Below are 24,797 nucleotides of genomic sequence, written 5' to 3' on the forward strand. Positions count from 1 at the left end.
TTTTATGCTGCAGTGTGTAGCTTATGTGGGCTGTGTATTTCGTTGTTTATTTCCATGAGTGTTACCATATGCTTTCCAGAGTTATGCATTGATCTTAAGGTTTTTTTTTGTGCTTGTTCTCTTTGCATCTGTAAGAGAAGTCAGAAAAAGATGAAATATTTTCATAGCAGATATGTTTCCTTCCTCTTCCTTTATTCTCTACCGCCACTTCAGGGTGACAACAGTAGTTTTGCAGTTCTGACAGATGTGTTCAGGGCTCGGGGCTGCTCTTGCCCAGGATTTTGGATCCGAACTTGTAAATGTAGTATGGAGTGTCTCACCTGAACATATCTGAGTCAGAACCAGAGCTCCGAGAAACTCTGGGGTGAAAAGTCATCCCTGTCAGTGCATGAGGTGTCAGTCTGAGGCCTGGTTCCTGGCTCTAATGTAAACACCTTGTCCAAGTTTGGCCACACCACTTCCTTTTATCTTTTCATGCATGCAAATAGTTGGAGGCCTCCAGGTAAGCAGGGAGATCATTTGAAGACCAGTTTGGATGTACAACATATCATGAAAGAACTAAAGCAAACAGATTTGGACTGGATATTACAAATAATTTCTTCACCATGAGAGTGGTGAGCCACTGGAACAGGTTGCCAAGGGAAGTTGTGGATGCCCCATCCCTGGAGGTGTTCAAGGCCAGGATGGATGGGGCCTTGGGTAGCCTGATCTAGTGGGATGTCCCTGCCCATGGCAGGAGGGTTGGAACTAGGTGATCTTTAAGGTCCCTTCCAACCCAAACTATTCAATGATTCTATGATTCTATATTTGTAGTTTCAGACAGTCGTGATAATCTCACTTCAGACAAGAGGTTAAAAAATTAACTCTTTGGTCCCCAAATCTTAAAATAGCATCTTTAATACCCAGAGCAAGCCAGTCAAGACCAAGAATTTCTTTTTTTTTTAAATCTTCTGAAGGGCAGAGACTTTCAATTCCCATTCAGTTGGTTTTCAAATAACAGTCTTAAGTTATCTTTGGCATTTATTTCAGGCCACTTATTTCCCACCTGACTCCTGCGTGACAGAAAATTCTTGGAAATCACTTTTCAGATAAGGAAGAGAATCATGGGGAAATTAAGAGAAAGTATTTGCAAAGTATGTAGACCTGAAGTGTTAGACCCTAAATGACTTCCCCCACGTTGCACAAGAAGCACACACTGCCACAGTGCAGGCTAGTGGCTGTGTCCCAGGCCAGAGGTGTAACTGCTGAGCCATCTTTCCCCTCTCTGCTCACATTGAGCAGAAAGAAAGTTCTAGTTCCCATGGGAGAGATGTGCATTCACACTCCATGCTACTGAGTCCTTCAGGACAGTCTTACTGAATCCTCTTCCAAGCCAAAGTCCTGTCCCAGCTTTCATGCAATAGAGTTACAGCGTATGTATGACTTGGGACACAGGCAGACTCAGGTGATAATCCCTCAGGTATGTATCAGTACATACCAGTCTGTGGACCGACATTCACTTCTGTCATCCACTAGTAACTTATACATTGTTCAAACAGGAAAATAAAGGTCAGGAGAAGTAATAGCAGCACTTCTCATTCAGAGACACCAACGGAAGGGGCAAAATTATATTCCCAGTGTCTTAAACTGGACCATGGGCAAAGCAGCACTGGATTGCTGTCACCTGACTCCCTGTCTCATGCACTGGATCAAACCGCTTTTTCAGAATTGGCCGTCCTGCAGAATAATGGGCTGTGGTTGCACTGTCGCTTCTGCACCAGCTCATTTCTTCACTAAGGGTGAGGGTGCATAAGACAGCTGGGCTCTACAAGGTCATCACTGCCAAGATAGGAGACTTTCTCCCCTGTGAAGATGCAGATGTGAGTAAAAAAGGAGAAGAAAAAGTGAATGAGAGGAGGAACAGCAGCCAGACCTTCCCCTTTCAGTGATGGTGAGCCATGAGCCACCTTCCACAATGCCACCTGCATACAGGCATTTTTTTAACATCTGAGCTTGGAAGGGTTAGGCAGAAGTATATAAAGGTATTACCCATGTTTTATCAGCATCTGTCCAATTTTCATCCTAATACAGACAAGAGATGTATTTGAAGAATCCAACAGTGATAGTAGAACATGTTTTTGTTATTGCATTCAAGAAATATTTATAGGAAATGACAATATGGAGATGCAAACTTTAAAGTCCTGTGGGTTATATCACTCTTATAAATCTTGCCTGTCTAAAAATCACATGCTCACGTCTTTGTGTGAAAGCTTTTACCTATAGGAAGTTCTCTCACACTGATCACAATGAAACAAGTCATAGCTTTGTCTGCTTTAATCTTCAAGATTATACCATGCATATTCTCCAACTAAAAAATAAACTGTAAGGAAATATTCCAGAGTGTATCCTCAAAGCCAAAATAAATAAGTTAAAAGGGCTAGCCCATAGTATTCTGAAGAACAAACATCATCTATGTGCCACAGGTAGTTTACTGCAATATCCTGTAAAAACAGCATCTGTTTGACCTTTTTGCTTGGTGCTGCTGGCACCGGTTTCATCTGTACAGACAGTTCTTCTGTCTTAAATGACCTGAGTTAACACTAGCTTGGAAAACATAAAAGGGGTTATTTGCAATCAATCCTTTAGAAGTGAACTGCAGTCAAGACTCAACAAAATTGGGTGATGAAGCAGACTTTTGGGCATGGCTCTTCTGGGAGCATGCTGGAAAGGCACAGTGGACAGTTACATCGCAATATCCAAGCTGGCCAAGTAATACAAGCAATGTAGCCATAATGAGAAACCCAGCGATCACCAGGAGAAACTGGGTTTTGCACCTGCACTCTGCTGCTTTTGGGGAAGGATTGTTCCTAGCAGGGTGCTGTGCTCCCAGGGTTCACTGTGTGACTCCATGGATATTGCATCAGCACAACTGAGAGGCCTGTGCAGAGCTATGAATGTGAGGACAGAAAACTTCAGGAATGTGCTTCAGCTGGCATTGTCACTGAGAGAAACGGATGAGGAATCACTGCCACACAACTAGCTGCTGTGCCTCCAAAATTCTCTGTGTTGCTGCACAGACAGCACAGCACACTGGATTCAGACTTTGCACAGATGCATCTGCTTTGCACATTGTGGTTGCATAATTAACATTTTAGTTGGGACTAGGAGCGTGCTTCTGAAGTGCTTTCGCTCCAATCTTTCCTTCCTACTGCATATTAGTTTTATTATTACTCAGATAACGATCCTAGTGTGTGAGGGCTGGATTCCTTTTACAATAGAACCAAACCAGAAGATGTGTAATAGCAGCAAATCTGGTACACTGCAACATGAAAGAGGACACAGGGATCTGGATCAGGAATAGTGTGCACCACTGCCAAACACAGTCCTGGTCCTAAAGCATGCACTGGCTAAGTATGTGCCAGAGAAGACTCCAAAATGCCAAGGTCTCATGTTGCATAAGTAACTAGATTACGCCCCGTCTTCCACTGCTGTTGTCTCTCACCAGCCTGCTAGTCTGGCTGATCCTTCTTTATCCCTACGGCATTTCTCCTGCCTCAATATTTTTTCCTGACTCTCCATCTTTTGCCATTTCTCCCATGCTGAACTTCTTTGTTCAGTTCTCACTTGTTTTCCAGTGTTCCCCTTTCCTATTGCATTTCTTGTTTCATAGTAAGTGCAGGAGGCTGCAGGTTCTGGCACTCATCCAGGAACCTCGCTTCCTGGATTTTGACAAATTTGGTGGTCTTCTATGATGGGGCTACAACATTGCTGGACAAAGGAAGAGTAACTGACATTATCTACCTGGACTTGTGCAAAGCACTAGACACTGCCCCACATGACATTAATGTCTCTAAATTGGAGACGTGGATTTGATGGATGGACAACTTAGTGGATAAGGAATTGGCTGGATGGTCACAACTCAAAGAGTTGTGGTCAACGGATCAATGTCCGAGTGGAGACTGGTGATGAGAGTGGCGTTCCTCAGGGGTCAATATTGGGACTGGTGTTGTTTAACATATTTGTCAGAGACACGGGCAGCGAGATTGAGATTCTGAAAGTCTGCCAACGACACCAAGCTGTGTGGTGAGCTTGACACGCTGGAAGGAAGGAGTGCCATCCAGAGGGACCGTCACAGGCTTGAAAGCTGGGCCTGTGCAAACCTCATGAAGTTCAAAAAAGCCAAGTGCAGGGTCCTGCACCTGGGTCGGGGCAATCCCAAGCACAAATACAGGTTGGGCAGAGAAGGGATTGAGAGTAGCCCTGAATAGAAGGACTTGGGAGTGCTTGTGGATGAGAAGCTTAACACGAGCTGGCAATGTGTGCTTGCAGTCCAGAAAGCCGTCTGTATCCTGGGCTGCATCAGAAGTGTTACCAGAAGGTCAAAGGAGGTGATTCTCCTCCTATATTCTGCTCTTGTGAGACCTCACCTGGAGTACTGTGTTTAGCACTCGAGTGCTCGGCACAGGATAGACATGAATCTGTTAGAGCAAGTCCAGAGGAGGCCACAAAGGTGATCAAAGCGCTGGAGCACCTCCCATACAAGGATGGGCTGATGGAGCTGAGGTTGTTCAGCCTGGAGAAGAGAAGGCTCTGGGGAGATCTTATAGCAGCCTTCCAGTACTTAAAGGATGTGTACAGGAAAGCTGGGGAGAGGCTCTTTAACAGGTAGTGCAGTGACAGGATAAGTGCAAGACATGCATTATATTAATATGCGCTTCTGCATTTCTGTTCTGCCTGCCAAAATTGTTTCTTTTCTTTGTTCCAGAAAAGTATTTTTTACCTATGTCTTTGTTACTACTCGTATAACTAATGCTTGTTCTCTTGTTCTTATTCTCCATTATTTTGATGAGACTTCCTGATTGAGTAAGAACTTCTCATAGGAATAAGCCATTAAAAAATAGGGATTTTCCTGTGACTGTTATTGAGTCTATGCTTGCAAAGCTGTTGTAATCTCACAATCAAAACCTCTTTTTGCAAAACCTGCTTAAGGAAAGGTGTGGCAACACAGTCGAAACAATCACAAATACACCTTATTAATGGCAGAATTTCCTGAAAAAGCACTCTTGTCCTCTACCACCATTCAGATACCAAAGTTTATCTGAGAAGATAGAACTTAAAATAGGGTTTAGTCTGTGCAATCCCCAGTCATTGGAATTTAAGTACTGCTTTCAATAGGAGCAGTACTGTGCTTCACAACCAATTGCTTGCTTCTCACTAAAACATTACTTAGTGATGATGAGACAAGGAAAGGTACGTCTTCAAGAAGTCTTTTTGACAATCCACAGCTAACTAATGGACTTGGAGTCCTTCCCTTGATTCTGCTTTATCATCACAGCTATCAGACATTGGTGTAATAGTCTTCAATCAACATAACCCCTTGAAGAACAGAATTAGATGAGAGTAACATAAGGGAAAATGTTTTTCTTTCTAAATTATGGCATCAGGTAATGTCTGTCACAGCTCATCCATGTAATCAGCTAAACTTCAGTCCAGCTACAGTAACGAAGAATTTTCTTGATGTTCTCAGATGCTAAGTTGCCAACAGCCCTTGTTTTAGTTAGGGGGGAACTCCAGTCAGGCCATCAGAACCCATCCCCTCCTTTCACCTACAAGCAAATTAATGTGACCACACCTAAAGCCACGTTACGCATGTTGAGAGACAAATCCTGATGCCAGCACCCACCTGGGTAGCTAGCCTGGAAGTTGGAAGAGTCATGTCTGAACAGGTGCCAGGGTGGCCACCAGCAGTTCCTGCAGAGCAGCTCTCCCATTTGCTGTCTTTGGCACCCAGCACGTCCCCACAAGTCCAGCTCTCTTCTGCTCTGAGAAGCAGGTGTTTTCTGAGCAGCTCTGAAGAGTTCAGCTCATCTAATGCAGAACTGCAACCCTGCCAAAGACACTAGAGTTAGTTTATGGGTCTATAACATCTCAAAAAAACTTCCTGTTAAATATATACTCAAATGAAGCTACTAGAATTGAGACTCTTTCCTTATTATCCATCTCATGATTCAACACAGGGGGTACAGTTTAGCTCTCTTATGACTGTCAACAGCCTGACAGCTCAAGGAGATGGAATGTATTGCCTTAATTCAGACCACTGTCTTGAAAGAAGTAATTTTAAATAAGCTGTTTTTTTTTTTCCCCACGAGTTTTATTTCCTTCTCTTCAGGTTCTGAGGTCTGCTTTAAAGCTCACCAGTCTTGAGTTTATTTTAGTTATACCCTCATCCCTAAACACACATATTTTTGCATTCACATACCCTACTGAAATGAAAACGTGTGATGGCAAAATAAGCCTTTGTACATTTTTAAGAAGGTAGTGTGTTTTTTTTTCTCCATCGTTTCAATCTCATCATGAAAGAAAATCTCTTCCCTTGATGACTCCCCCATATCTTTTCCAGCCACCTCCCTCCCATGGACAGGTGGGAGAACTTGTCTTGCGGGACAAACAAGAAAACAGACAAACCATGTTTTCAGAGCAAAATGTTCTTGCCTGCTGTCTTAGTAGTCCAGTCAGACAAATTCTCATTGCTGTACAGGGTCAAGAGGTGACCATTTCCATCCTACCTACATTTGCTTATCAGCTTCTCTCCATCTTCCTGACACTGACAGCTTAACTCCTTGATTTCTCCTTATTGCAAATCTGTAACATGACAAAAGTTGGAACCCATTCCCTCCACACCCCACCTAATTTACTGTTGGAGAATTTGGAAGGGACTAAAATATATTGGATGAACCTTGGAGTGAAGCCCTGTGCCCACCACTGGGACTCCTCATGCAGCTACAAGGGTTTCAAGTGCACTGTCCACCACCAGAAGACAGGACTGGCCTGCAGGATGCGCGTCCACTTGTCCTCAGTGCTGCCAACACCAGACTGGGATCTCTGTATGGAAATCTACCATGAAGGTGGTGGGTGCAGGGAGCACCCTGGGGCACTGGGCCAGCTGTGGGTGGTGGTGAGGCCACCCTTCCCAAGTGTGGGAGGCAGCTTGCAGTGGTGTGTTTCACAGCTTAGCCTCACATTTGTGTCTTCTAGGCATGGAGCTGCCTGAGAGGTACCAGCAAGCCAGGTGTGAGCTGAGGCTGGTAGTGTGAGCTATGCAACGGTGATGGGTGCTGGGAATGCTGCTGGTGGCCACCATGGCCCTGCTGGGTGCTGCCACGTTACTGAGTCATGGGAGATGGTGAGCAAGTGAGCAGTGGGATCTTCTCAGAGGCCCTGGCACTGGAATGGGCCAGTGGCACGCTGCTGACTGAGCAGGCCCTTTGCCTGCAAGGTGAGTAACTGTGGCCGGGACTTCCCCTTGAAGACCAGCCAGGAGACTGAGATCATCCAGCTGCTAAAGGGTCTTGGGGAGAGAAACGTCACCCCTGGGGTGCTGCCACCCCCCCATATCCCCACTTGCATCCACCCTGTGCACGGGGGGGACCTGGGCATAGCATCACGGGGCTGGTCAGCTTCTAGCTGTGCAAGACACCCCTGCCCCATGACACTACTCTCCACTTTGGCACCATGTATGTGTCCACCACCCAAACCTTTGTCTAATTTGTGCTGAGGGACCCATGTGCCATCGATCCGCTGGTGTGGTCCAGGACACCTACAGCCCCAACAAGCACTTCTGGGTGATGCTCAACAGAATCCCAGATTGGACGCTGCGTCCAGAGAGGGCACAGGTGTTCCAGCCCTGGCACCAGCTGCCTCCATAGAAAGTCTCAGTAGCTGGCACTGCTTGACTGTTGTGTGGTGGCAGCTGTTTGTGGTAGTCACCACAGCTCACTTCTCTGTGGAGCTGCTCCCATTTGTGGCTCTCAGTGGTGCCCAAAGGTGGGTTGCCACTGCTCTTTCTGTTTCACACAGAGAAACACTCAGGCAGGTGATAGCCCAAGTTGGCAGTGCTAGTGGCACACCAAGGAAGGTGTATTGAGTTTGCTGTCTTGGATATTTACCCACTTGGTTAAGCTGTCTTCTAGTGGTAAGCATACCCATTACTGGGCAGGTGGTAAGAGAGCTCCCCAGAGGCAATGGGCGTTTCAGTGTGGTGGGTGCAAGGACGTGTATACCCTGCCCTCGTGAAGATCTGGGGATGCAGCTTGACATCCACTTGGCTTCAACCCTTTTTGACCATACTATCTTAGGACCCCCATGTGTTCTTTCTTGTATTATCTTGCTTCTCCAAAAGCCACCAAAGGGGTTTGTGAATTTCCAAGTCCCTCTCACACACTGGTGGGCTGCATGCATTCACTCATAGGAGAGAGGGTATGCACTTGCCCACCTATATGGGGCTAACTCCAATCCCCATATTAATCTCCAATCTAAATCCAAGCAAGATTTCTGGTAGATTTCAACATGCCTCGCATAATAATATTCTCTGTCCACCCTAAGAGTGATGTATACACCATTTTGGGCAGGTTTCTTAAGTAAAATTTCCAGTGCACCAGCTTATAAATTGCAGGAGAAAAACTCCGATCAGTTGGTGTCACAGAAATGTAAATAATCTGTCCCCTTCTCTATGGAGAGACACTGATGAGGAAGCACAGACTGATTCAGGCAACAGGTGGAGACTAGGTGGGATTTAACCATTGCATTGGTTTGATCCTGGGATCACAGGTGTAGTGCTTGGAAGTTCAAGGCAAATCAGGCAGCATTGTATTGTGGCGACACTTCCATCTCAATGTCAGTTTGTGTGCAAGTTACAGAAATGCCAACTCAGGTTCATCTTTTGTAGGTCTATCTTGATAACACATGGTAGAGATGCAAGGAGAATAGGAAGTGGGCTGCCTCTTGGAGCCAACATGTGCAGATCAGCTCTCACTGGAATTTCAATGGAAAAAAAAAGCAGGAAGAGCTAAGCTGAATTGAAATGGAAGGCACTGGCTGGCCTTTCTTACTGATAACTTGTGGCTGCCTTCACACTCAAGTGCGGTTCTGGTGGCAGCCGTTTATAAGACCTGGTGGTGGCAAACTCGTTTCCAGGGCAGTGCTCAGTACTGCTGCCTGCAAAGTGGCTCTTCCCTCCCCTGTGTTTTCAGGAACAAAACTGTGCTAACCTCAGTGGAGTGGGAGATGAGAGCTGGACAAAAGTAGAGTGAACCACTCGTGCCAAAATTTGTATTAACTTTCAGCAGCAGCATCACTTTTCAGACAAACTGTATATGTAAAAACAACCTCTCAGCACAGCTTCTGAATCTGAAATCAGTTGATCATACAAATATTAAATGTGGTAAATTATTATTTTTTTTCAGTGCTGAGCTATGTTTCCCCCCACTCGTTAATTAACTTACGAAAATGCCTGGTTTACTCAATTTGGGAGATAATGAAAAATGTGAAGTCAGTAATTTTGTATTCCTGGAAGGCAGTGCCTTCCACTGTTTTTGTGGATGTCCTTGGGTTGTTCCTATTTTGTTAGTCATCCTTGTGCTTTCCTACCACGTCAGCATTTTCCAAGTCTTTCTGCACACCACATCTACTGCCATCTGTTCTGAAAAGGTTTTTAATTTGGGATGGTAATGTACTTCCCAGGCTATTTAAAATGCTTATCCCCCACCACCACTGCCTCTTCTTGTCTTTTAGAAAGTGTTATCTTTAGCCTAATGCTTTATATGCTAAGACTAACATTTTCTGAATTTTCCCCAGGACAAACCCATGCTTTTTGGCACGTTATTTTATTTGATAACAGCTCATTATACAGAGGGGGAGAAATAAGTTTGTAAAGTTCTGCTTATATCAGCCATGCATCTCTGCTTATGGCAAGGTACCATGGTAGTTCTGCTGCTGGATCATATTGTCCTTTTGCATCTGATATAAAAGTCACGACTAGGTATTTGCAAACTACCATCCTTACTTACCTGGATGTAAGCTAGTCTTAAAAACACAGAGCAAAGCAAGCAAACAGCAAAAAAAAAAATGTTTAACCTTTCTCCCATCCGAATTTTCAAAAAAATCCAACCCCAGAACCAAACCCCCAGGACTATGTAGTGTGTCTAGGTTCTGGTTTGTCCTTTACAAGCAAAACAGTTGTTGGGTTATGGTAACTATAGAAGTACTACAGTTGTTACCATCCAGGAAGGGAACAAAAAACCCCAGAAGAGTAGCAAAATCTTACTTTCATTTTGCCTTTAATTTTTAGAAAATGCCAAATTTAGAGCAATGACACTCTCTTAGCTATTGTTTTGGCACTGAGAGTTTCTTGACAGTCACCAGCTGACGTTGTGCTTTACAGAACTGCTGACAAATCATCCCTTCTATGACTGTAGTCAACCAGCAAAATAGTCTATAGTAATACACCTTTTAGATGAAGCTATGAAGATCAGGAAGGTGGGCTGATTTGCCTTTTCTAAAGAAAGAGATAGGTCAAACACGGAGATTAAAAATGTCTCTTTCATTGTAGTTAAAATCATATCTAAAGAGCTTAAGTTCCCTGCCTTTAAATCACAGATCCTACAACTCCTAAACTGTGTTATAGTGCATTTTGCACAAACCGTAAAAGGCTTCATTCTCATCTCGTACACTGAGGAAAATTGCTGTCTTTCCAGCACACAGAGTTAGTACAAATGACAGATAATAATACAAAAGACATTTTCCTGAAAACTGCATGGTTCCTTCCCTGCCACTGGTATAATTGTTTCCTTTGAAAGGAAAACAAGAGGAAGTAGAAATAACAGTCTTTGAATATCCCTATTAAAAATCTGTAAGAACAACACTTGAAAACGTTTAGTTGTTTTAAGACCTTAAGCTATGATTAGATTATTTGCAGGGTTTGTTAGTATTGATTAATAGTAATAATACTGTTATCACTGGTGGACTCTTCATCCTCTGTGTGTACAACAGAGTGACAAAAATGGCAGAGTTTTGCGAGCAAGGAGGGCTATCTGCTCTGGTGGACTATGGGCTAGGAGCTTAGCTTCTGTGATGCATGAGCAGCACGGAGTGGTGGTGCCCCAGCTTACCTCATTACCACCTCAGCTCAGCCTCTCGCTGTGTTGGGGCGCGTGGAGAATGGCTGGGTTGGTACAAATCCTCTCCTCCCCAGCCACCACCACTACTCAGTGCTGGTGCTTCTGTTGTATTTGTTAAAAAGCTTGAGTCCCTGTATGCCTCAGCTGTAACACTGCAGTAATTCTTTGCATCTGAGCAAGTCAGTCTTTTCCTTTGCTTTCTGTTTCATTAGGAGAAAGCAGAATTAACACCTTCATTCTTGTACCTGCTGGCATGCATGTTGGCTCCCCCCACATTGCCTGTTCTGTCCTTTGCTAGCTCAGGTACTGCACTGGTCTCTGCTTGCTGAGCAGGAAAGAATGATAGTTGGTTAGTGTTTTCCAAGTAGGCAAACAGGTTATATACAAGCATTTGTGCTAGAGTGAGAATCTGGGGCTTTTTCAGCTTTCTTAGGGAGGTGGTTTGTACACTGGGTGGCAGTTACACTGTCTGCATCGTTTTGTTCTTCAACAACTATTAAGCCAACAAGAAAAATAAAATTTGTTGAAAGGGATGAGTTCATAGAAAAATTTTATTATTTTGTAGTTTTGCTTTTTTTTTTTTTTTCCTGTATTCTGAAGACAGTTTCAGGATATACTTCAATAAACTTATTTCATTGAACTGAATAAAGTTCTAAAGTACAGATCAGGCATGGAGGTTTCCTTAGCTGTACTGATCAGCTCTTGCTCTCAAAGGCCAAGGCTTCATCCCATGGCAGTGGTCTGTTTTAGCTACTGCCTTGTGCTGAAGACAGTGAGATTCCCTTGACTCACAGCAGCTGGCTATGCATTACATGCATGTTGCCTGTTTACTCTTCAGCAAATACCAAACACTGTGTGTTCAGCATTTCCCCCTTCATCTTCAAAAGCATATTCACCAGGTTATAGCAGAACTTGGTTGTTTACTGATGAGGAGAGATCCTCTTACTGTTTTTTCTCCTAGATAGGTTCTGTGATCTCCCTAGACTCATATATATTATTATATAATATTATGGGCTATAACTGAGTTTCAATAACTCCATCCATGCTTGCTCTTTTAGCCTCTTTTCTTTGAAAACAAACAAACTAAAAAGGTAAATGTTTACCTTTACATTCATACAAAGGTATTAGGTATTGGTAGCCCAGTATTCAGATAGTCCGTGGAGGATAGTGCTGGTTGGGAAGGTGACATGATAGATTGTACATGCATGTGGTATCATAGTGAGGCTGTTGCAAAAGAGGGATTTTATTTCTTAAATGAAATATTTAGGTCTCTCGAACTGACGTCTAATTTATGGCATGAAAGCTGCTTTCAATGATGGAAATTGACAACAAAATTGGCAGCCAGGTATCTTTTGATGAATATTCCTAGATATTTCATTCCAGTTCTGTGAAAAAAGGACCCAAAAAGTGGGCATAAACCTGAACACATGGATGTTACAGGACTAATCATTTGATTTTCTGTTACCTAATTGCAGGTGTCCCAGGCTCCATGCCCAACGCATCATGGGAAGGTGACCTGAAAGCAGTGAAATGGATTGATATGGAAGATAACCATGGAGGTTGTCATGGTAATGTGTACATTTCCCCCTCCTTCTTGTTCATATAGAGAAAAACACTTGGCTGTCTTTCCTGAGGTCCTATGGCTTCTAACCATAATGTGAGACAGCTTTTAGATAGCACTTCATCAGAAGGAAGACATTAAAAAGGAGTCATCTCCTTCATAGTCCTTATGTGAATGATAATAGCGACATAAACAGAGAGAAAGCTGGAACAGTTACTTCTTTATCAGGAATTTTATAGAATAGATCGGCCTTGGAAAGGGGGATATTTTGCAGCACTTAGGGTTCACGTGAGTTAGCTGACTACTTTCTTGAAGGGCTTCGGGGAATTTTCTTGCAGGAAGGTTGGAATAACCCATATGCATATCGCAAGCTGTGACTCAGATGTGCTACAGTCAGCAGCAGTGTGCAGGGCAGCTGTCCTGTGTGAACCTCGACAAATCCCAACTCTCAACTAGGCACCAAAGTGGGCCAGAGAGACACCTGATGAGGAATCTAAGGAGCTGTGAGCTGTTTATGATGGCTGAGCTTTGAGTTTTTCTATGTCACATTACTTCATGACATGACATTAGCAGTAGATAATCTTCTGTATGGCACACTTAATTTTTCAGTCACTAGTTTGTACGTTGCATGCTGCTACTGCTTCTGACCTATTCAAGTGGGATGAGAAAGGGAATGCCAAAATCCTAAGGATCTAAATTTTGTTTCAAGAATTCTTAATCCATAACATAGTTGTTTGTGTCAAGGAGAAAAATTTAGAGAATTTCAGTCAGCTTCAGTTATAGCAGTTTCACATTGATGTGACTACATTGAAATCAGAGAAATTGCACCAACATCACCCAGAATTAGTTAGTAACAAGTAAACTGATAGTTTAACTATCAGTTTCTTTTCACTGACTGAAGGAAATTCCCCTTTGCTGTGTTTGAACCTTGTCTGAGAAAGTCTCAAGTAGTAGCACTTCTTTCCTGAGCTATCTCCTTATTTTGCTTATTATTTATACTGCAAAAACTTTCTTCATTTTGTCTTGTTGTTCATACTTATTCCCATTGCACGTCCAGTAGGCCTTTTAGCATGTTTTTTTTTTGGGAGGATTTTGTTTATAGCAGCTTTGTAGATAAAAGTTCTCAAAAAGAGTGATTCAAATCCTTGATACTGACATTGCTTTTTTTCTCTTGGAAGGCCATTACGTCAGAGGCATTTGTGTTTATGGAACAGGTGACCTCAAGTGGCTTTTTAACTCCACCTGTATGTTTGCAAATAAGTTTGAGCTCAGAACATACCCGCTGACTGTGGAGTGCCTGGAGCTGAGACATCGTCAGAGAACCTTATCCCAGAGTAAGGTTCAGGTGGAACCCAACTGGTATTTTTAGCAAGTAAAACCTCATACTATAATGTCAATAAAAGCAGTCAAGAGAATAGCAGCAACAACAGTCTTAATTCTGCTGTGCCAGAAGCATAAACTCATGAGATCAGTTTCTTTATGATGTTCTGCAGATGCAGCCCAGGTCAGCTTGTTTCACACTGTCTGCAAACCTCACCTTCACTGGTGTTGAGTGGAGGCCAAAGTGAAGGCCGAAGCACTAGCGATCCCAGAAGAGACACCAGGTCAAAACTCCTATTGCAGCTGGAGGACTTCTGTACTTTTGCCTTTTTCAGCAGGCTGCTTTCCAGCCCCAACTTTTGTCTTGCTACACTGTCATGGCTATGTTTTCTGTAAAAATACATAGAGAGTCATGCACTCCTAGCATTTCTTGTGTCTAAAAGACAAGTGTGCACACTGGTGAGCAAAAAGGTAGTGATTCATAGTCAGCAGTATCTTAAAAGCATGAATACAACTGGTAGCTGTACATAGAGATACCATTTTGTTAAAGACACTGGTATTTACTGCACAGAACCAATGGGAAAGTACTGGAAATGGAAGGACGCAGCACTTCCCAGATCTTACCTGTTCTTTAAGTATCTGTTGGGACAAGGTTTGTAAGAGAAAACAGCATCTTTTAGTTGATCAGTGGATGTGGTTAGAAAAATCAAGTAGGCTTTCAGATACAGGAGCCCTTCTTCATGTCTGAAAAATGGTGGCTTGCATATTTGTCTGACTCAGTAAACTAACAGAACAGAAAAAAAACAAAATTAAAAAGCCCTCTCTACGCATGGGTTTTGGCCCATCACTGTCCTTTAGATCATCATGTGTAAGGACACAGAGGGAGAGATGGAAAACAGCTAAGGAAGTAGCAAGATAAGTTTTTTTCAGGACTGAAAGAGTTTTGGCAGTGAGTCAGTAATTCTGTGACATACTTTGATATGGCATGAGCCGTCTTCCCAAGTTTACTTCCTTTCACCCTAATATAATGGCAAATACACATAATCTTGGTGTTCACTTCTCTGCAGCCCTACTTTTATTCCCCAGTAACAGCCACTAGAGGGAGACCATCAAATGTTTGAGCAGCTTTTCCCTTCCCAGGCTACGTAACTCTCTCAACAGACTAGGCATGCCACAGAGCAAAAAGTGAGTGCTTGGGAATCTTTTAGTATGAGAAAAAGAAGGTAAAAGTTATGAGTATGGGTCATTGTGTCCTAAAAAAACAAACAAGGAAGTGAAGCTGTGAATGCTTCTTGCTGTAGCTATGATGGTTGTATTTACAAGGCCTTTGAGCACCACTGTTGAGTGACCTGGTTAGCAGCACAGAAGCAGTATAAATTGAGATGTTCGAATCTGAGAAGTCTGTGTGCTGCTCTCCTAGCTCTCTTCTGAACAAGCGAAGATGGCCTAAAGAGAGTCTCTTGAGTAACAGCAATTTATCAACAACTTCATTAAACCATTACTAGTTTCAGGGTCTTTTAGCAAACAGGATTGCAACCTGCAGCAGTTAAGAAATGACAACACATCATATTCACACATCCTGAAGCAGGACCGATAACCTCCAGGGAAGGGTCTGAACAGGCAGCATCTGCTTCAGTCAGCTTATTCTGCATTCATAGCTGCTAAAACCTCATAATGCAAAGCCTTGCAGAAAGGCACCAAGAATTTAGCTCCAGAGCAGAATTTTGGTGGAAATCTTGTTCAGTTTTTCTAGGCGAGGAGTAGCAGAGGGTTTTGCTAACTTGCTGGCAGCTGAAGAGAGAAGTATTTCGGAGAGAGTCATTCTTCTAAAGAGGGAGTTTCAGGGTGTCTAGCTTGAGAGATCTGGAACAAGTGCCCCCAGTTTGTTTTATCAAGCTGAATATTCCCCAAATTGAAATGTTCCAAATAAAATAAAGGCATCCTCATCATTTTGTGTGAACATTTAAAGTAGCAGAGAGAACAAACAAGATTATTTTTTGTTGTTCAGACTCTGCAGGCAAATGGTAAAATACCACCCAACAGCAGAAGCAATAAACTTTGAAACTGCAGATATAAGAGGGTATTGTACTCTCAGCCTGCACAAATCCAGATATTAAACCTGAGTTCTATTACCCAGAATTATAGAACCATTTAGGTTGGAAAAGACTTTTAAGATCATCAAGTCCAACCATTACCTGTTTAGGTAAGAACCTAAGAAAAACATCACAACTGGTTAGTCTACTGGGAGACCTAGATTTCTGTCTAGCCATGATTTAGAGGGTTGGTTTTTTTCATGAATGTTACTCCATGCTACATTTGTCCAGAAGTCAATTAATTTGTTTTCATCGTGTTCTTGAGAATAGAACAACTTCTAGCAGCCGAGCTCAATAAATGCACCTCAACCAACGTGACTTAACAGTATCAGCAATACTTGGAGCAGTCGTAAAAGACAGGGTGAGATGAAAAACTGGAGGAGGCAACTGATAGGAAGGGCATTAAAGACGGTTAGTCTCCTGTGCAGAACAGTAACAACAGCGATATAGTTCAGCAACTGCGGGTCACCTCCATGGATGGAGCTTGCTCTCTGAATAACTCATGTCTGTACCTCTTGATTTTATACGCTTATGACAAGGTAAAATGTAAACCCTTTCCCTGTGCTACTTGTAGCTGCTTTTCTGAATCAGTATGAAAAGCAGAGAAAAGTTTTCAGTTCTGTTCAGTCACTCATTGAGAAGCTGACTGGGACAGCGCATGCAAAGAACATGCTTTCTCTCTTACAGGATTTCCAGCAGGGCAGTCTTTGCATCAAAGTCAGTTTGACTTCCTTAGACAACGCACTGAATGACTTTCTCCTTGCTTATTGAGGTCCTAAAGACTTTTATATGCCCCACTCAAGGAGCTGAAATCTCATTCTAAGATTTAAGGCAGCCTTCTGACAATAAGGACAGTGAAATGAGCATGGTAACAGGCTGGGCAGTCTCTGTCCTTGGAGGGGCTCAGAATTTCACTGGACAAAGCCCTGAAGTCATGACAAGTACATCTGTACAGGCTGTCATCACCTGGGGATAGAAGGTTAGGATTCATGCTTATAAATGAAAATCAACAGTCCCCCTTCCTCAGCCCTTGTAAATTCTTAACATTAAGGACATTTTTACATATTGTATGATGCCATACCAGCTACAAACTTCTATGTGTGTTCTAGATACTGCAACTTTTTTATTTAATTCCCTGGCATATCGAATGCTCAATATATTGAAAATGAGTGACAGAAGCAGCATGCATTTTCTTTTGACACTCCATCTGTGAGGTAGGAAGGAGAGGGAATTTGGAGGAGCTAGCATTGCCTCTTCTGTCAGTGGTAGGGAAGAGATGTCACTATTGCTTCACTCCTTGCTTGCTATCATTTTAGCCTAAGACAAATCTTGGACTCATCATCTGGGTTCATTTAACTAGTCTGTTAATGCAAGTGGGTAGTTGTGCAAGATATGGGAGCACTCTGCCACGTGGCTGTACAGCATAGTACTTGGGCTTGCAATGGGGCATATGACCCAACAGGGCTGCTGCTTGCTAAGTCTCAAATTACGTGGAACTTTCTCCTATATGACTTTAAAATATCTGTTGGATGCAGGAGTTAAGAATTTCTTTCCAAGTTCTTACCTTTCTAAGACACACTATTTCTTCAGGTCAAGGAGGCACTGTCAGGTACTCATTTTCCTCCCCACAGGGCAGCACCATGAAGTTAATATGCGAGCTGAGACACAAGTTAGCTCCCGGGGCCTGATCCAAGCCAGCAGAAAGGCCTGCAGATAGTACCGAGCTGGTTCAGCTAGTGCTCAGCGTGCGGTGACAAGAAGAGCTGCTGTAGACAGAGACCTTGTGACTATGCAGTCCCCAGAACCAGCTGACATCAGCAGGAGCTGCAGTTGCAGGCTTACATGATGTACCTGGCCTCAGGTCTGCTATTCCATTGTGAATAACTTGCAGATTTCACACCATTTCTCTTTGAGCTGAACACACCAAATACTTCCAAAAATCCCCCACCCCAAGGATGATGTATATTCTGTCTGTGCCTGCAGCATCCAAAGTGTGTGCAGCAGCCAGAAACGTCCAACAGCATGTGCCAGGCTGCAGGAATTGAGTCCCCAGGAGCACAGTTATGAGAGTGGGTCCAAGAACAGCAAGATACAGACCTGCGCTGCGGCATGTTCACAGCAGGGCTCAAGCCTGCTGTTATAAACTGGGCATCTGCACAGATGCTGCTTTAGGGCTCTGGTCCGGAGGCCTGAATTAAATTCCCTGGCAGCAGGTCCATGAACAAGATTTTTTGAAGAAAAGCAGGGCTAAGTCTTAGGTCTAGCTTGTGGCTTCATGTCTCGTAGCAGTGCTGCAAAAGCCAGCCAAAACCAGCAAGCTTCCAGCCCCTCTGTTCCCACTCCAGCTAGGTTAGTACACAATCTAGCTGTATCAATTCCCCAGGACTCAATCAAGAGACTAAGCAGTACTTATGCCAGCCAGAAAGAAGGGGTGGCAGAGATGATCCCAGGACTAGGACCCAAGCAGCTGCTCAAGTTGTCCAGTGACAAAAAAAGAAAAACAGAAAAAGAAAAAAAAGAAAAAAGAAAAGGAGAAAGAAAAAAAAAAGAGAGGCATACCAAGATATCCTATTTACTTCAGGCATGAAAGTAATGTGGATATATTCATGTTTTCAGTTTTGCTACTACCGTCAGGCATGACCTTAGAGGCCAACGAAAATGAGCCCAATACTAGATCTCCTCCTCCAAATGAATTACAGAAGTGGTTTAAAGGAAAGAAGAGGTAACACTGAAGTAACAGACAGAACTAAAGCCAAGCACAATTCAATGGGTTTGGTTTGCCCTCTTGCAATATCCCACTCCTCCCTTAAAGCACCCTGCCCCTGCCCTGCAAACCTTGCCTCACTTAATTTTTGGACACCACAGCTACCACAAACCCACAATTTTGGCATATGAATAAATCATCATATAGCCACAGGAGGCATAGAACTGAAGTAGCAAGTAGAACTGCCTTCTCACTGGCTTCTGAGTCAGTCACTGGCTTTTAATTCAGTTAAAATATCAAAGATTCTGATGAACCTGACTTCTGTGAGCTGTGAAGTCAGCAGTGACATCAGCAATACAAAATAAAGAACTAAGGAGAAGATTCAGGAGCTGCAAACATCATGGAGGATGATGCCAAGATCTGTCCGTTAGCTCACACTGACCCAGAGGATCAACCCACAGCGTTACACCGTGACATGCAGGAATACAATAACATCCTCAGCTTCAACCAGGAACCAGCCTGTTAACATACAAATATCTAACGAATGTAACACCTTGACATAAGGCTTAAAAAATCTTTTACTGGCATTACTCAGAACAGAGAGGCACTTTTGCAGATGCTCTGCAAACAAATCCATTCCTAATGGATTGGAATGAAGATGGACTTTTGTTGTTCCATATTTAGTGACACCCACCCTACAGCTATGGCTTTGCTTGCCATCTCTTTCCTTTCCCCACACTAGAGCCAGGGATGATTTAGATCTCTGCAATTCGAGAAAAGGTCTTTGCCTTGCACATCCTGCCGGCTCACAGCTGGTGACTGCCAGCAGAAATTTTAAGGTGCCACCATGGTGCTTTGCTATGTGAGCAAGAAGGTTCACTTGTAGGAATGATAAATAACTGGCTGGTGTGTGAATGTTCTTTTGGGATTGGCACCCAAAGAGGCTGAAAATAGGCACTGGAAGTAGGCCTAGAAGTAGGCACTAAAGGCAAAACAATCACATCAAGTAGGTAACAGGAAAACCTCACTATCTGATCTGATTAGGTTTGTCAAACCTGAAGCAAACAAAGGGGCCAGCCTGGTTTTAATCAGCAAGTCACTGCAGACAGTCATTAGCGCTATATTGGCTAGGCGCTTCAGGCTCCACTGCAAACCCTATGTGCCTAAACCATAAATATTTGCAGCCCAATGACACAAAAATGCAAATCAAGCTGTCTCCAAAAAAAGATGGCAAGCTTTAGCAAATGTTATCCATAGTTTTAGTCTTTTCCATGCACTCACTACTAAGTGAAGCAGAGAAAGTCTGAAGAGGATATATGGAGCTCAGAGCAAGGAGGACCAGAGAACACGGGGAAGAGAGGGGCAATTGAAAAGACAGGAGGTAGGAGAAAGAAAACAAAGAAGGGAAAAGGAAAACACAGCACATGAGAATGAACTGAGAATGTGAAGATCCGATAAGATTAATAGGATAAAAATACTGTTTTGTTAAGTGTCATCCATTCTGTGTAAGCCTTCTTTTCCAGATAACCTGGGGCAAACTGCTGGCTTTCTACAGAGCTCATGAAACTGCAGTAGGTGGTCCTTCTTTTTTTGGTTTGGTTTGTTTAGTGAAGGTCTGACAACTGTATTAACTTCCTTTAATATGATTGTGCTAGTCCCTTAACTATTCATATACAAAAGAATAAAGGTGCAGCCTGCACACCTCTTCTTCAGCCTGAGCCCCTCTTCTTCAGCGTCTTTTATGGAAGCAAGTGTGGAGGAAAGCTCATTGCCTTAGGAACTGGTCTGACCATAGTTTGCAGTGTATAAGCTTCATTTGTATAAACTGATTTTTTTCCTTGCAAATATACTCAGGCCCAAGCATAGCTACCATCAGTACTGCAAATGGGGGGGGAAAAAACATAGCAACTGACAAAGCATTGAACGTATGATCAACAGGTCATTTGTATTGGCCTTGAAACTTGCCAAGTTCAGTAAACCTTTAGGTACACATTAATGAAAAATCTCTGCCAGGGGTCAAAAGGTAGTTCGCTTCAGGTGTCAGGTGGGCCCCACGACATTTTCCTTTCTGTAAAATATATAGAACATCTTGTCACAAGCACAAACCTCGATGGCCAGTTCTCAAAGCCCAGCTGGGAAGGAAGGAAGGAAGGAAGCAGAGATCAACTGGGAAAACTGTGGAAACAGCATGGACCTTGCGTCATACAAGATCATGGACCCGCTGAGCTTGGAAGGGACCTCTGGAGACCACCAAGTTCAACCCCCATTTCTCAAAGCAGGCTCAGCTTGCTCAGGGCTGTGTCTAGTTGTGTTTTGCATATCTCAATTGATGGACGCTCCACAGCCTTCCTGAGTGCCTCTTCCAGTGTCTGGCCATTTTCACAGTGAGAATTGTCTTACTTAAGTTTAAATGGAATTTTCCAGTATTTCACCTTTTGTTCACTGGCCCTTGTCATGTCACTGGGTACAGTGGAAGACCTTAGCTCTGTCTTCTTTATTCTTTCCCATCAGGTATTTATATACATTGATAAGGTGCCCCTGAGCCTCGTCTTCTCCAGGCTAAACAGTCTGAGCATTCTCAGCTACTTCTTGTATGAAAGATGCTCTAAACCATTAATAATCTTCATAGCCCTTCGCTGGACCTGCTTCAGTGTGTCCATGTCTGCCTTGCACCAGTGAGCCTGGAACTAGACACAGCACTCCAGCTTAGTCTCGTCACAGAGCAGAAGGCAAGGACCACATCCCATGACCTGCCTAACGCAGCTCAGGGTGCTGTCTACCTTCTTTGCTGCAAGGCCATGTTGCTGCCTCATGGGCAACTTCATGTGACACCCTGGGATGCCTGAGGCCTTTTCTGCAAAGCTGCTCTCCAGCAGATCAGTCACAGACAGCTCTGCAGACCCAGACCAGAAGAGCTGCACCCTCCTTTGGGTGCCGGGAAGGCTGCTGCACGTGGTACTGGAGATTGTGTCCTGTAGCACACCATGACAGTTGCTCAGCACATGTACGCTGTCATCAGCAGAACTTCCAGGGAATCCAGATGACTTCTTTTTTGACATTTGTATTGGGCTTATGAGGCAAGGTTGCAGTAGCAGGGCCCAAAGGAGTGGTTTCTATGAGAAGACAGCAAGAGCTGCTTCCTTGGTGAACAGAGCCAGCTCCAGCCAGCTCAAAGAAGGACCCACTGCTGGCCAAAGATGAGCTCATCGGCAAAATTGGTGGTGCCTCTGTGATAATGTATTTAAGAAAGGGTAAAAATGCTGCACAGCAGCAGCTGTGAGAGAGGAGTGAGAAAACATGAAACTGCCCTGCAGCCACCCAGGTCAAAGCAGAAGTAGGGGAGGAATAGTCCAGGCACTGGAGTAGGAATTCCCCTGCAGGCCCTGGAGAAGACCATGGTGAAGCAGGTTGTCCCCTTGCAGCCAATGGAGGACCGCAGGGGACCAGACATCCATCCTCAGCCTGTGAAGGAACACAGTGGAGTAGATATCCACACTTGGTGGACACCACACTGTAGCAGGTGGATGCTACCTGAAGGAAGCTGCAGCCTGTGGAGAGAAGCAAATGTGGGATCAGGTTTGCTGGCAGCACTTGTGGCCCAGTGGAGAATCCATGCTGGAGCAGTTTGTTCCTGAAGCACTGCAGCCCATGGAAAGGACCCATGCTGGAGCTGTCCATGAAGAACTGCAGCCTACGGGAAGAAGCCACACTGGAGCTGGTTGTGATGGACTATCTACTGTGGGAGGGACTTCATGCTGGGTAGAGCGTGAGGAGGAATGAACAGCAGAGATGAGGCATTATGGACTGACCAAAACTGCTGTTACCCATCCCTGAGGGAGTCTGAGTGCTGTTGAGCTTGGCAAGAAGGGTAGGAGGTGCTTTTACATTATTTCATTACTTAGTTTCTGTTATTAATTACAGAATTATTAATTATTCTGTTATTCTCACTCTGTCATTAATTGGCAATAACTTAATGTCCTGAAGCCAAGCCTGTTTTGCCCATATTGATAACTGGTGAGTGATCTTCACACCCACGGGACTGCAGGACTATGAAGCACTGCAACCCCAAGCACCCACCTGCCCTCGCAGCGGCTACAGCACTGCCCCTAATACAGAAAATGCCAGCAAATAAAGTAAGACTTGTTTTGGAGTTTTATAAAGCAAGCATCCTTTTTCAGGCCTGGGCAACAGGAGAGAGTGCTCTCCACCAGTTGTATGCAACGAGACAAGACAGAATATATTTCCCACTTCTATGCATAAGTTTCAAGAGAAATCTTATGCATATTCTATTACTTTCCAAGGACTAATTTTAATATTATGAACTTCACAAGTCAAAACTCTTGCTAATTGGGAGCTGGTTCCAGCCCTCTGCTTGACTTTGCCTTTGAACCATAGAATCACAGAATCATGGAACAGTTTGGGTTGGAAGGGACCTTAAAGATCATCCAGTTCCACAACCCCTGCCAAGGGCACGGACACCTCCTAATAGACCAGGCTGCCCAAGGCCCCATCCAACCTGGCCTTGAACACCTCCAGGGATGGGGCATCCACAGCTTCCCTGGGCAACCTGTGCCAGTGCCTCACCACCCTCACTGTGAAGAAATTCCTCCTTATGTCTAGTCTAAATCTGCCCCTCTCCAGTTTAGAGCCATTGCCCCTGGTCCTATCACACCCTTGGTTCCATTACCCCCACCCATCCTCATAGCCTTGCAGGCCATGGCACCCCACCAGCAAGTGGGGTTCAACAAGGCTGAGTACAAGGTCCTACAATGGTGTCGGGGCAATCCCCAATTTTAGTACAGGCTCGGGGATGACGTGATTGAGAGCAGCCCTAAGGAGAAGGACTTGGAGTGCTGCTCAACAAGAAGCTCGACATCAGCCGCCAATGTGTGCTTGCAGCCCTGAAGGCAAGCCTAACACTGCCAAGTCCACCACTCAACCATGTTCTTAAACGTCACATCTACGTGTCTTTTTAATACCTCCAGGGATGATCATATCATCCTAGAATCACTTGGTTGGAAAAGACCTTTGAGATAATTGTGTCCAACCATAAACCACTACTGTCCGCTACTAAGTCACATCTGTGAGCACCTCATCTACCCATCTTTTCAATACTTCCAGGGATGATGAGCCAACCGCTTCCCTGGGCAGCCTCTTCAATGCTTGACAACCCTCTCTGCGAAGGAATTTTTCCTGGCAGAATATCTCTGTGCTGACAAACTGAACAGTTGCTGGGAGAAAGGATGGGAGCAACACCTCAGCTCTCCTCTCCAAGCCTACAAGGCGCTGCAGTACAACTGCTATGGGCACTGTGAGCTACAGCCGTTTGTCCTGTGCCTGTGATTGAGATACAGAGCTGCTACCTAGGCCTTCTGGTTCAGTGTAATTTTTTAGTGCGTTACTTAAAGCAGACTTAATGTATTAGAGATTAAGTTAAGGAATTTTCCTACTCCTGGAAGGACAACACCAAACCTAACACACTAGTTGAGAATCATAGGGTTGGAAGGGACCTTAGAGATCATCTAGTTCCAACGAGAGGGAAGGACACCTCCCACTAGATCAGGCTGCCCAAGGACTCATCCTTGAACACCTCCAGGGATGGGGCATCCACAGCTTCCCTGGGCAACCTGTGCCAGTGCCTCACCACCCTCACTGTGAAGAAATTCCTCCTTATGTCTAGTCTAAATCTGCCCCTCTCCAGTTTAGAGCCATTGCCCCTGGTCCTATCACTACCAGCCTTTATAAACAGTCCCTCCCCAGCTTTCTTGTAGCCCCCTTCAGGTACTGGAAGTTTGCTATAAGGTCTCCTCAGCACTTCTCCTCCAGTTGTTTTTTCTGGCATTCCAATATGCTGCGGCTGAGCACGCCAGAGGGCACTGAGAGAGTGAGGAGCTAAGACTGCCCTCTGCGTCTTCAGTGACCACGACTAAGGAGGACGAAGCTGAGAGGCCCCTAAAACCGTGAAAGCTGAAAGACCAAACAAATTCAGAACACTACTTTGGAGTGAAAAATTAACAATTATATTTATACTCCTAAATAATGCTTGAAGTAATGAACTTTTCTTCTTGTGTGCCGTCAAGGGAGACGTGGCAGGCAAGTCCATTGAAGCCACACCTTGCACTGCTCTCTGGGCACCTGACTTGCCCCCTCTGCCCCGGCACTATCGTCTGCCGCCGAGGGCCTGG

General features: G+C 44.2%; 1 protein-coding gene across 12 annotated transcripts in view; it reads left to right on the forward strand.

Annotated features, from left to right (window-relative positions):
* The window catches only part of GCNT2 (glucosaminyl (N-acetyl) transferase 2 (I blood group)), a 41,244-nt gene extending 18,041 nt beyond the window's left edge, over positions 1-23,203 (forward strand). For 10 of the 12 annotated variants that reach the window (XM_054059449.1, XM_054059443.1, XM_054059444.1 and 7 more), the window contains 2 exons: positions 12,410-12,502; positions 13,674-23,203. In XM_054059449.1, coding sequence (XP_053915424.1) covers positions 12,410-12,502; positions 13,674-13,864 — 284 coding nt within the window. In that variant the 3' untranslated portion in view covers positions 13,865-23,203. Of the gene's footprint in view, positions 1-7,014; positions 7,256-12,409; positions 12,503-13,673 lie in introns of all 12 variants that reach the window. The other 2 variants (XR_008448692.1, XM_054059453.1) reach the window with 2 other exon arrangements.
* Positions 23,204-24,797: the final 1,594 nt, after the last annotated feature.

The sequence above is a fragment of the Cuculus canorus genome, chromosome 2 (genome assembly GCF_017976375.1).
Source record: "Cuculus canorus isolate bCucCan1 chromosome 2, bCucCan1.pri, whole genome shotgun sequence".
Lineage (NCBI taxonomy): Eukaryota > Metazoa > Chordata > Aves > Cuculiformes > Cuculidae > Cuculus > Cuculus canorus.